Source organism: Strigops habroptila, chromosome 4 (genome assembly GCF_004027225.2).
Source record: "Strigops habroptila isolate Jane chromosome 4, bStrHab1.2.pri, whole genome shotgun sequence".
Lineage (NCBI taxonomy): Eukaryota > Metazoa > Chordata > Aves > Psittaciformes > Psittacidae > Strigops > Strigops habroptila.
In genome coordinates this window covers 52,979,896-52,993,065 of record NC_046358.1, presented here as the reverse complement: position 1 = coordinate 52,993,065, position 13,170 = coordinate 52,979,896, and the positions used below count along the sequence as shown (strand labels likewise).

Below are 13,170 nucleotides of genomic sequence, written 5' to 3'. Positions count from 1 at the left end.
TAATTCATAGGCATACATATCATACGTTTATTTGCTTATTATTTTTTCCTCACATAGCCCTCCATTTTCATCATAGCTACTGATGGGCACTGAATGATCACATAAGAAAAAAGTTTGGCAGCATTAGATACATTATCTGCAAAGCCCATGAAAAATCTGTCACAGCCAGAAAGAAGCTAACAGATGGCAGCTGGAGAGAAGCAACAGTCACGACTCCTGCTACCTAGGGTTAAAATGAGAGAGAATCAAGGTAGAAAATGGTCAGACACAACTAAATGTTTGTAAAGTAGTCTCAGCAGAAAGGATATTTGCAGATGATTGCTAAAACCCACCACCAGTAACAATCCCCTCTGCTGCACTGTGCTGAAGAACAGAAAACAAAGGGGAGGGAGGAGCGTGTGTGTGTGTAAAAAAGCTTATTTTGCTGGAATTTTAATTGCAGTTCTGTATACCACACTGTGCTTGTTTAGCTTTCCACTCTGCCATACACCTTAAACACTCTTCAAAATGTTTTGTACCAAAGTCATGCCAAATCATAAAAACAGACATGTTTCATCAAGGCATGTGCCTAACACTACACATTTAATCCCAGATTATGGGAATAAACAGGGTCAATCCTGTCACCAATCCTATTTACAGATGTTACCAACCCTTTCCACAATGACTTGCATGTAACTACCGGCTCTTGCTTTCCCTTGGCCAAGATCACTCAGTGTTCAACCCTCTTCACCCAACATCAGTTTATCGAGAAAATCTGTAAAGTACCTTTGTACTTCAACATTTAGTGTGAATAAGGATCTAACCCAAACTCACTTGTATCAAAGTCATATACAGCTATTGTTACAGGCAGTAAACTACTGGCAGTTTGGGAGAGAGATGCAAGACTTTCCCTTCAGTTTAGGGCAGGTGGGAAAAAAGCAATCCTACCTGATAACAGGCAGCTGCACTTACTCTATGCCATGTTGAAATGTTTTAATTAAGAAACTGAACAAACTTTTTGTTCCCTAGAGTACAGCATTTCTTGAAAACCAAGACTTGAGATCACAAGTTTTTGGAACAGATACTACTATTCTCAGATCAGATACAACCAGCATGTGACACCACCTCATACTATGTAGCAAGAATCCCTACATTACTTTGCAGTGGAATTTTTCCACAATACATTTTATTACAATACAAATGACATGTACTGCCTTGAGTTCTATGAAGCACAAAGCAAAATAAATTGAACGGTGTTCTCATAAAAAGAGGGGTTAAAGAACAGATGGAGATTACGGAAATTCAGAGTCAATTTTCAGATCAGCCTGATAAATCATAGGTACCCGTAAGAAATGTCTTTGCATCTTAGTTCTCCATCACTGAAATGGGATAACTTAACATTGACTTCCAAGGAACCATATATCCACTAACACAGATGCAAGCATCTATGACCAAATATGCTCAGAAATTATTGCCATGAACTCCACCTAACAAAATATAACTATAAACTTTTCCACAGATACACTAGCTAACTTGCTTTCTATTGCAATTTCTAATTATTTGGACTGTCCACAGCAACAATGTCAAGTATTCAATTCAGATTAGAATGTCAATGCATACGTGCAGACACACACACTTACTCCTCCTCTTCTGAGGCAGTCAAAGAATTATTCTGGAAAAACAGAACACTTGCAACTAGTTTACTTGCTACAAAAAAGACAGTTGGAATGGAGGGAGCTAAAAGGTAACTGCTAGAAGTACATCTTCCCAGCAAAAGGCCCTAGTGCCCCAGTGAAAGAGGGCATATAGGCATTCTTGTCAAAGAATATAATGTAGCTTATGAATTCAGGTACTTATTTTAGCCTTGCAAACATTACAAGTATACTTTCCTCACATGCAATTTCACTCAAGTGCTTAAAATAAGCATATGCTTAAATGTTTGGAGGTTTTTTTGAAGTGAACTTAGCACAGGTTTACAATTTATTTGCTGAAATTTCTAATTTTACTACAGCATAAAGAATCAGAAGACTGAAAAATGGACAATTACAGTAAACAAAGAGGGCTGAACAGTATATGAGATGGAGGCACCTAACTACAAGTACGTAAGTTTTTTCTCATAAGCAATTTCTGACATCTTTATGTGACTACTCTCGGACGCATGCTCTGCTCTAGATAGTCAGATCCAATGACAATTAAAATGTGCAACAGAATAATGATTCTGCCCTTAGCATCCTGGGTTTGGGGAGGAGTGGGGTGATCTGCTAGAAAAGTATTCCACAGAACAGCACCCAACATTAAGCTTACTAAACAAAGTCACTGAACAGAAAATTATCAAATTTGAAGGGTGTTGAGATTCCTTATATTGCCAGTCCACTGGCTTAAGTCTATTAAGAGTAAATAAATGCTCAAGCAGTAACACGCCAGGCTCCATCCAACGGTAAATCAGTTGAAAAAGTCAGAAACCTGTATCTTTAAAGTCACTCTATAAACCGAGGATTATTAGTTACAATACTAAAGATGGTTCAATCTGCCTAGCTAGGACGAGTTCGACCCAAACGTTTCTAGCTCTACATTAGAAAAGGATTTACCCTTTATTTACCCTTGTAGCCAAGACACATTCATATACACTGTTCACTACCCAGGATTTTTCCCTCCCCACGACTGCACCTGACCGCAGCTACCATCAGCCGCTGCGGTCTCAACTGGGCTGCGCCGCGCTCTCACAGCTCGCTCGCTGTTAAATGGAGACGTTTAAATGTGGCCGTCCCTGGCGACCGTCCCTCAAATAAACCCCACGTAGAAGCGCGCGGCCCTTTCCGCCCTGCCAACCGACGCCAGGCCGAGCGAAGGTGGGCCGGGGCCGGGGTCCCGGTCCCGCACCGTTCCGGGCCGTTCGGACACCGCCACACCAACCACGGGCGCGCACGCCATGGCGGCCCTGCCCTCCCCCGGCGAGGGCGGGCAGCCCCGCGCACCTCCCGCCGGCACGGTCCGGGAGGGAGGCGGGGAGGGGCGGCTGGCGCTGCCGAGCGCGGCAAGGTGTGTCCCAGGTGCCCGCGCTATATGAGGCGGCGCGGCGCGGCGGCTGCCCGATGGCGGCGCCCGCCATGGCTGAGCCGCGCTCCAAGCGGCCTCGCGTGACGCTGCCCGCCTGCCAGGCGCACCGCGCGCTGCCCGGCAGCCGCGTGAGGCAGAGCTTCCCGCCCGCCGTGGAGGAAGGCCTCTGCGGCGTCACCGGCGCCCTGCTGGAGCTCGCCTACTGCCTGCAGGCGCTGGTAAGGCGGCGGGACAGGGCCCGCACCGAGACGGCCACTGGCCGGGGAGGTCCCGGGAGGCGGCCGAGGGCGCAGCGTGGCTCCCCCCGCGCCCTGCCCGAGCAGCCGCCGGGCGGTGGGGTAGGGAGGTGCCCGGGAGCTGGGACAGGTCCCGCCGGCGCTGTCGGGGGTTCAGGAGGGTTTCAAAGTCGGGCAGGAATGGAAGAGCGGTTCTAACCCATGAAGTGACCCAGCGGGATCTGGGGCTCTCTTCACACCTAGACGCGGTAGCGCTGCTCTCAGAGCCGGCTCCGGGTGCGCACTGCTACCGCTGCGCTTAGCCCGGGGCGGCCGCTGGCGCGGCTAGCGCAACGACAGCCAAGGTCTAGGAACTAGTGGGTGATGAAGCAAGCGCTTGTGGATTTTGGGTAGTTCACACAGAGTTATGCCTGTGGAAAGAGGGACAGGAACAGGGAACACTAACAAATCTGGATTATTAACTCCTAAGCGTTTAGGGGTTTTTTTTTCCCCAAACTTTGTATGTAAAATAGCTGTGTGTAGTTAACTGGTGAAGTAAGTTTGTGAACATCACTATTGCCTTTGGGGTTTTTGCTCCACATGCAGGAATGTTGGACATGAATTAAAAAAGTTATCAAAGTTATCTCTGATACCGTGTAACATGCATGCCAAAACTGTGTCCGGTTAAATATCAAATATTAAGGCAACACGTATTTTAACAAAGCAATTAAAATCAGAAACAAAATGATCAATGCTATCCCTTCTGATGCCAAGCATCCACTGAGAAGCAATACAAACTATATTCAGTATATATCCAAGATCTTTTGATCAAGCTTGGTGTCAACTATTAGTGCACTAAAAATGTAAGTATGCAGTAAAACCTCTACTTGTTAAGCGTGTAGATTAGAATGATACTAGTGATTGGCAGCTGGGTGGGATGGGGAAGGCTCGATTAGAAATTGACTGTGGATACATCAAACCTAGAAATGTGAACATATTAAACAGTTAATGATTGACATAAAAGATTTACCTTAACAGTTAAGCAGGTGTGGTAACTTGTGCTCTGCTTGAAGTCATGCAGCACACTTGCACTGAGGTTATAAAACACTGAATCTTGACTCTCCTGTCAACAGAAACATGAATGAATGACTTCACGAAAAGGATTATGCAAATACTGCAATGAATGCTCTTAATAAAAGATTCCAGTATGTGCTTTCTCTTGAATGGTTTTATGGTCATACATGTATGTGTGTCACAGCTCTGGGGTATCCCAGATGGCCATAAAAATACAAGAGACAAACTTGTGTATGTAACTCTTCTGCATTTTTTCTAAACAGAGCAGCACAGATGAAACACAAGTATTTCATATCTAAACAAAGTAATAGATGAAAGCAGGGAAAACAATAAGAAGCAGAAAAACTTAGCAAACACAAATACTTATTCCTTACCCCTCCTAGGCAGGCTACAAACCAACCGCTTGAGATACAGTACTGCAACCCAGAGTATGTCCAGGAGACAAAAAGCTGTTCTGCGTTGCATATGCATGCTTAGAGAACCAGCAGATCAAGACACTAACTACCTCAGTTTGGTTCTTGGCATATTCCGAGCTGCTGCCTCTCATCCTCCTCAACATCAGAGCTGTGCAGAACCAATGCTGAAGCTAGTATAACCTCGTGGCTCTCTTTTGCTACCTGTCCCCAATAAGCTCTCTTTATGGGACAGCACTACCATGGATAAAATTCTTCTAACGTAAGAACTGACAGATCTATTAGCATGATTAAAATACTGCAGTGGTTAAAGGTGTTACTTTCCCATACAGAACAGAACAAGGCCTGCAGTGGGTTTAGGGTTGTAATACTTCTCAAGCATTCCTAGACATGAGCACCTGAGTATTAAAGGTGCATACAGTACAGTTCAGTAGCAGTATTCTTTATTTTGGAATAACATTACCCATAACAAAGCTAATAAATAGATGCAAAGTCGTGGGTTTTTTATTTGCCTCATCTTTCTCATACCTTTGAAAGCTAACTTTTCACTGGAATGCTGACCTGAAGGGATAAATTTGATGTTCCTTGTGCTGGAACTATGTTTAAAAAATAGCCAAACAAAAAGCCCCCACAAAACAACAAAACCCACCCCCAACCACTCAAAATATTCTGGGGGTCTCTGACTGCTACTGAGACAGAACTTCACTACTACAGTTACCTGTCCAGTATTAAAAGACGGAGTTCCAGTAGAAGTATAAAGATTTTTCATTTAAGACCGTAACTACTTCATTTATTGCAGAAATTTCGATTAGGTCTTCAAAGTGACTGTGCTGGTAGAACAGCTACCATTGGAAGGCTCTCCCATAAAGCCATGTTCTGCTGCAAGTGAGTCCCATCTCCAGCAAATCTTAATACTCATGTTTTGTGTGCTTAGGGTGAATATTTTGATCAGTCACATGTGGCTCTACCAAATGTTTCAAAGTTCTTCTTGCATGAAGCTCTGGAAGAGAGAAAAGCCGCAGAGGCTTTGATGAAGTATCAGCAAGAAAGAGGGGGCCATTACTGTTCTAAAACCATTCAGGTGGGTAGTAGTTCATAAGCTCTTCAGCAGTTGCAATCCTCAGTAATGTAACCACTTGCATTATATCGTTGGTACTTCAGATGTCTGCATTCATCCACTATTAGATTTCCAGATATAATTTCCCTGTCATATGGTTTTATTCTTGATTGTGATGCCTAGAAACTGTGAGACATACATTCCTAACTCTACGTGGTTGCTTTCTAGCCCAAAAGAATATGAACAGTGGTCCCCTTTTTCTTTTGTTCAGCTGCTGTTTCCAGTGTGCCGTAATGGATTATGAGACTCCTTAAACTGTGCTGAAACAGCCGACTTGTCTCCTTCACACTGGAACTAAACAGAAGCCTAGTATCCATTAGCACCTAAGAAAGGTGGTAAGGAAGTAGGTAGGGGAAACGTCCGGCTTGGGGCAGTAGTTGTTCTGCTGGAGCACAGCTCAAGATAAAATCTGAACTACAGATCTGACTCAGGCTTGCATAGGTACAAAGGAAGAACTCAAAGTTATCAGGGGAAAAAAAAAACCCACCACATCTGTTGAAGAGGCTGATTCTCCTCAACCAAATCAATATTCTGTAAATACTTAGTACATAATGCTCTTCACTGGCCTATCACAGCAGTTGTTAAACTGAAGAAAGTAAAAATAAAAAGGCCATCTTGAAAAACTTTCTAAATATTCAATCAGGGAAGACCTTATAATGGCCTTACAGTATTTAACGGGGACCTATGGGAGAGATGGGGAAGGACTCTTTATCAGGGAGCGTAATTATAGGATGAGGGGTAAATTTTAAACTTAAAAGATTAGATGTAAGAAAAAGGTGAGGGTGCTGAGGCGCTGCCACAGGTCGCCCAGAGAAGCTGTGGCTGCCCCATCCCTGGCAGTGTTCAAGGCCAGGCTGGATGGGGCTTTGAGCAACCTGATCTAGTGGAAGGTGTCCTTGCCCATGGCAGGGAGATGGAAAAAGATGATCTTTAAGGTCCCTTCCAACCCAAACCATTCTGATTCTATGATAGGTTTTCCTGGTTTAAGAACGCTCCTAAAGCATGACTGCTGCCACATATATCTGTTCCTTGAAAAAGTGCATGGGTTCTGCAGTTTCTGTATGTTTACAGCCATCCAACTCTGCAAAAAAACAACAGATGCTCCCAGTTAGAAGGAGCTGTTGCAAAATCCTCCCACATCTTGTTTATAGCACCAGGTAAGTTGCAGGAACCATCAGTGAATACAGTAAAATGAGCTGTTCTTCTAAATAAATGTAATTCTGTCTTTGTTTTTAGAAACCAAACTGTGAGTATGCAGTTGGTCTGATGAAAGCCCTGGAACTAGCAATGGTACAGTGGAAAACTATGGTACGGTATTTTGAAGAGCTTTATGCCCTGAGTATTGAAAATGCAGACCCTCATAGCGCAAGCACTATCAAGAAACAATTTATCAGGCCCAAAATCCAGAAGATCAAGCTGATGGGAGATCTGCTGACCAATGCTCGCAGGCTTGACTGTTCCCAGGATGGCAGAAATAGTCTTGGGGATTACTTCATGGACCGGTTGCAGGAAGAGTTCAGAACAGGCATAGAGCCAAAGTCTAGTGAGCACTGCGGGCCCTGCCCACCTCTGCAGCAGTGTACAGGAGCTGCAGAGGGTCTGAAGCGACCCCAGAGAGAATCTTCCCAGCACAGAAATGGCATAGGGCCAATCTGTGCAACCATACACTGCGCTACCACGCTGCCCCAGCGTAATGACGGGACAGGAGCAAAAGTGAAGCAGGGCAGGGAGGGCTTTTAACACTGTGGCTGTTGCAGCTACAAGGCAGCTCCTAAGGCAGACTTGTACAGAGGGTGGACTTGAGACCAGGACTCAGGAGACATGATGCTGTATTGCTCCTCCTGCTTCACACCCTGTCCTCTGTTGAGTCACAGCTCAAAATCTAGCCCATATCATTACTGTGTTTAAATGACAGCAAGGTTGCTAGTTACCTAGATTGTTTGCATTAGTCACACTTTTATATACGTAATTCTTTGTAGAAGCCAAAAGCTTTTAAGCTTCTTTTCTATCTTAAATGACTGATAGGATTAGTTAGTGAAAATTATTTCTAACAGTATATATAACTTTTATTAAAAGTAAAAAAGCAACTTTAGTACAAGGAAACTTCTATGTGGCAGAAAATACAAAGATTTAATTCTATAATATTATTTTATATAACTAACATATTTTGCATTACTAACAAGTATACTAACAAAATGAACTTTTTTTAAAAGACTCTTTTAAAACAAAGTTTTCTTGTCTTATTTCTATCATAGTAGGAATTTAAATGAGTAGTCTAATTCATTTACTTATCACCCAGCTATTTCTAGTGGTGTACTTCTCCGGGATGAAGGATGCAAACATTTCCTTAACAGTGGGAGTAAGATAATGTGCTGGTATTCTGTACAGTTATTTGCCTGGTTGGCTTTTCTCATCCTCAGAAAGCAGAGGAGATAAATTATGGGTTCTTATTAGATGTGATCTTTACAGGTTCTCATGCATATTTTGCAAGTGTCACTGAAGACACTAGCTCTAGGGTGCTCTGTTCAGACTTAACCTAGGGTGGATGTTTTAATTACCAAACAGACCCCTCTTTCAGCTAGCTAAATTATGTATTATTATGACAGTACTGCTATTTCCTGTATTTCCTATCGTGGTCCTCAGTAGAGGAGTAAGATCCTAGTGAAAATACAGCACACTTAACTAGAATTGCATCCTGGAGAGTGGCCACTCAGTTTTGCATTTCAATTAGGGCAGTGTTCAGTTAAGGAGGCTATTAGCACCACCACACCTAAGGCCTTTGCTTTAGCCAGCGTGGGTAAAGTTCAAAGCTGTCCAGATTCTGTTCATCTCCTACAGGAGAGCCTCTCTGTACACTGGCTACCAAGGTCACCTAAGAGCAACTGGTTAGATCAACTGCCTGCAGCTAGCTTTTTCGTCATTGTATACATCATCTTTTACGCACCTGGGGTTTGCTTTGTTGACAGATTGTCTCACACTTTTCTGTAATACTGTAAGCTATACTTCTGTTATGCTTGACAATAAATTCAATTCAAAAATGGCAATTTGCATCTATCCTCTATTCTTCAATTTACCACATAGGCATGCTAGTATTCTTCTCCAAGAGATTTTTGCATGTGTGTACAAAACTGCACCAGTACGTTTCTACTAAAAAAGTTGCACAAGATGGAGGAGACAGAAGATTACAGAATGACTAAATGTCAGAAAACTGCCTTAAGAACGCTGCACAACGAAACATTTTCAGTAAACTGACTTTTATACACAGCTGCAGTTAAGTAGTGATTTCTGCAAAACTGCATTATCCCACCTACTTTCTGTTGGTGTTTTAACACAAGACAGACAACAATGCAGATGTTTTCCCAATCTTTCTGTTAATACGATTCAACCTCGGGGGTGGGGGAGGGGATCACTTTAAAACAACCCCTGCATTTATCTGTAAAAATACTAGAGTGTGCCACAAGAATGGCTTGAAGCACTTTTAGCAACATGCTAGATTTGCCTATATTAAGATGGCTGCTCTCTAATACTGCAGTGGTTTAAAAGATATTTCCATCTGGGCTAGATTCCATCACCCATCCTCATGCTGAGCATACCTTATTCAACAATTAGTTCCACTGACTGCAACTTAACATGAATAAGAGCAATGGAATCCATCCCTCTCAGTATTAAAATACAGCTCACTAAGTATGAACAGAGCAAAGCTACTCACTGAATTATAAACTAGTGCCAGATAAGCCCACCCCAAAGACTACTGGTAATGTGTGACCTACTTCTGCAACAGTCTTCTTTAAGAGTTGGTGACCTTTGGAAATGGAGGTACAGCCTCCTCCATGGTTTCCAGCACTTAAGACTGTCTTTTACCTTAAATGAATTCCAACATAACAAAGAACCCAGTATTTTATTTTATTTTTTTAAGCAGGACTTACTTGCTTCTTTTTCCCTGAAATGCTGCTATGTCTGTTTCTCTTCTCATTATTCATCTTCCTAGCCATACGTATCCACATTCTGGGCCCTCTGCCTGAAGAGATGATTCTGTTAATTTTACACAAACTCACCATCAGCTATTTTCCCAGTCTCTATCCCATGAAAAAGAAAAGAGAAATCAATCAATCAGTTACTGTAGATAGCAAGCTCTTCTTGTCCACATGCTGCTTCTGCTAAGAGGGCACATATGCTCATGAATATAATCTCAAACTGTGTTAACAATACCTGTCTATTGCACATAGGATGAGTCTGTCTATGCTTCTCGGCATAGAAAGTACAACCTGCCCCTGCCTTCCCAGCCTCCTTTTCAACAGCACCCTGCAAAAAAAGGAGATGAAGGATGAATGTTGAACAGGTATAAGGGCAACAACACTTACAGAAACGTTCAAAATTCTTTCTCTGCTGAATACTTGTTCATATACATACTCTGTATCTGTACCTCCAAAGCAACGCCCAAACCATCCACACACACAATCTGGGGCGGCTCAGAATAGCACCAGTACCCTAAATACAGCATCCAAACTGGAAGCTCTGGAGAGACTTAATCTTTACTGGAATTATGAGTTACAGCCACAGAGGCTCCAAACAGGTATTAACAACAGCATACTTCTAAATGCTTGCCACAAGCACTGCTTATGGTTGCCTACTCTCAGAGCGAGGAATTCACATGAAGTCTCCATGTGGAGATCATGTTGTCCTTCATCCTCTCCACTATGACCACACAAAATTGAGCAGAGCACCTCAGGATCTGCTCTTTGCACAGACTTTTTTTTTCAGTCCCCACCATACAAGGCAACATCTTTCTGGACAAACCCATCTTTGTGAATAATATCCGAAAGTGAATATTAGTTCTGGTCACAGCAGCAGGAAAGGAGTCCTCAAGGGCACCTCCACTGGAAGATCACTCCAAGCAGAATTCACCATCTAGTCATGGCTTTCTCCTGACTTTTTCACTTAGATCAATTCATGCACTTAAGCTCATTCATGGACAATTACTGACAGTCTCCTTGTACTGTTTGCCCAAGTTCCACCATTTGTTACCAATTTGCCCAAGGTGACCAGTACACACACAAGTCTCAGAGTGCCTTTTCCTAGGGTCAAATATAACCTAGAAACACACAGTGGCGGAATACACTACAACACTGAGCAAATATTAGCTAAAATTACCTTTTCCACAAATGAAACCAATGATCTAGAGAGAGTTTAAGTGTCTTGAATGGGTCACACAGCCAGCACCAAGCCTTGACATCCCAATTTACATGTTTAGTTGTTACAACATAAAATTATTTCTCATTTATACTTATTATGCATGATTGTATACCTAGCACTATTTTTGAATACGAATTATTTTAACTAAAAAAACCCAAAACTAACAAACAAACCAACCAACCAACCAAACCCAAAATCTGCTTATTCCTTCTGGATCAAAGAACCTCTGTAATAACAGTGAAGTGTTTCCACAAGTTTGCTACTCTGCCTCTCGGAAACAGCTGGGAGATAGACTTGTAAATGTGTAAAGGTGGTCAATAGCTGATCTCCTTGGGACATATCACTTTTCAGCATTGGACACACTGAAAGAATGAACTTGTACAGAGTCTAAAACATATACTTTTTCTTTAAAAATGTTATCTTTTGAAGATAATGACAGAATGTGACTAACAGTCCTGACCTTTAATTCTAGTCAAAGACATTTAAGTAAGTAGAAAATTGGAACTGCAGATTAGGAATTTTTGCAAAAACCAAATCACTTAACAGCAAAAGAAGTCACCATAGCCCCTTCGAGAAGCCACAGGCACAGGGACTGGGGACTATATCATTGATGGATGTCTTTTAACTTTTCAGAACCTCTTAGCCAGCCCTTTGCATTGCAGAAGGCTGAGCTTTGCCTTTGGTTTTGAGTGAGTTGAAATTTTACCCATAGTTATAACTGCAGAATGGAGATTAATTTTAGCTTATGGTACATTAAAAATACCCATAACTATTTCAATCGTGAAGTCAATGAAATCACACAGTTGCATTGCTGAAATGCTTCTGTATTGGAAACTTCTGTATTGGAAAAAGAACCAAATTCCTCATCTCAAAGGATATTCCAAAACCAGTGTAAAAACTCTGGCACCCTTGAGAGATGTTACCAAAAAGCAGCCCACTTCTTCAAGGTCCAAACTCTGCCACTGCTAGTTACCAAAAATAACAAGTTCATATTGCACAAGCAGCACAACTACATGTGCAGCAAAATGCTACTTCACAAGGTGAAGTCCATCTCTTCAAAGATTTCAGAATAAAGGTAAACAGAGGCTTGACTTGAAAGAAGAACCTGAAATGCAAATTTATACATCATAGCTCATGCGAAATGAATCATCTGCTGAAGCGATGGCTGAACGTAACTCAGGCCTCAGCTCTCCGCCAGTACATCATTACTAAGCCATTACTACATTGCTTTATTGGAGGAATCAAATACTTCCTGTGATAAATACGGCTGCAACTTGCTCAGGCACTAGCTGGTGTCTCGGCCACTCCAGACCTCACCCTCCCACAGAACCTCTTTTTGCTCTGAGGTCAAATAGTTTCAACTAACAGCGCTTGAGTCTTGTTCCATCCTTGGTATATATTTCTGAACTGTACCTGGGTCCCACGTGGGCAGGGACACCCTGATTCCCAAGAAAAACCCCCAGGCACACACGCGTTTTCTGCTGGGAATTGCCCCCCCGGGGGAGAGCAGACAACCATGGCTCTGGAGATACTGCTCTCCGGAACGGGTGCGCTCCCTCCCCGCCCTGTCCCGGAGACCCGGTGGCCCCTCGCCCTCCTCCTGCGGGAGCCGCGCCCCAACACCTGCCGCAGCCGCCGCCCCGCTCACGGCGGGGAGGTGACGCGGGAACGCGGGGGCCAGGCGGCGCAGCGCGGCGGGCCGCTATCCCCACCTAGAGGCGGCCATGTCACGCCGCCGCCTCCCGCCGAGCGCAGCGCCACCACGCGGCCACCATTTTGAACGCGGTCGCCCGCCGGTTCCCCTCAGTCACGACCTTTCCCGCCCTGCCTCTCCCCTCACACCCGCTGCGCCCGCGAGGCGGGAACGGCCCCGGCTCTCCGCGGCGTCCCTGGCCCGGCGCCGGCGCTGAGGTGCCGCCCGCACCGTCCGCCCTCACGAACGCCCCCGGAGTAGTTACCCTGTGGCCGCAGAGCCGCACGGCCGGGGCCGGCGCGCAGAAACCCGTCGCAGGGCTGGGGGTTTCTTCCCAGGGAGAAACCAGCGGAGCCGCCGCCGCCCACCGGCCGGGACGCGCAGGGAAACGCACTGCAGAACGCGTCACCCCCGCCGGGGCGTGCGGGC

The 13,170-nt window shown here is 44.2% G+C and overlaps 1 protein-coding gene across 1 annotated transcript; it reads left to right on the top strand.

Moving 5' to 3' along the window:
- Nucleotides 1-2,989: 2,989 nt before the first annotated feature.
- LOC115606582 (ferritin light chain-like) lies at nucleotides 2,990-7,926 on the top strand. Its single transcript, XM_030482745.1, has 3 exons — nucleotides 2,990-3,254; nucleotides 5,673-5,819; nucleotides 7,092-7,926. The coding sequence occupies exons 1-3, from the start codon at nucleotides 3,072-3,074 to the stop codon at nucleotides 7,593-7,595; spliced, it is 834 nt and encodes a 277-aa protein (XP_030338605.1). The 5' UTR covers nucleotides 2,990-3,071; the 3' UTR covers nucleotides 7,596-7,926.
- The last annotated feature ends 5,244 nt before the right edge of the window (nucleotides 7,927-13,170 follow it).

Excerpts from the sequence above, each read along its gene's own strand:
- LOC115606582 (XM_030482745.1), top strand. The coding sequence starts at position 3,072 with ATGGCGGCGCCCGCCATGGCTGAGCCGCGCTCCAAGCGGCCTCGCGTG. Across the intron at positions 3,255-5,672 it reads CCTACTGCCTGCAGGCGCTG|GGTGAATATTTTGATCAGTC; the intron begins GTAAGGCGGCGG and ends TTGTGTGCTTAG. Across the intron at positions 5,820-7,091 it reads ACTGTTCTAAAACCATTCAG|AAACCAAACTGTGAGTATGC; the intron begins GTGGGTAGTAGT and ends CTTTGTTTTTAG.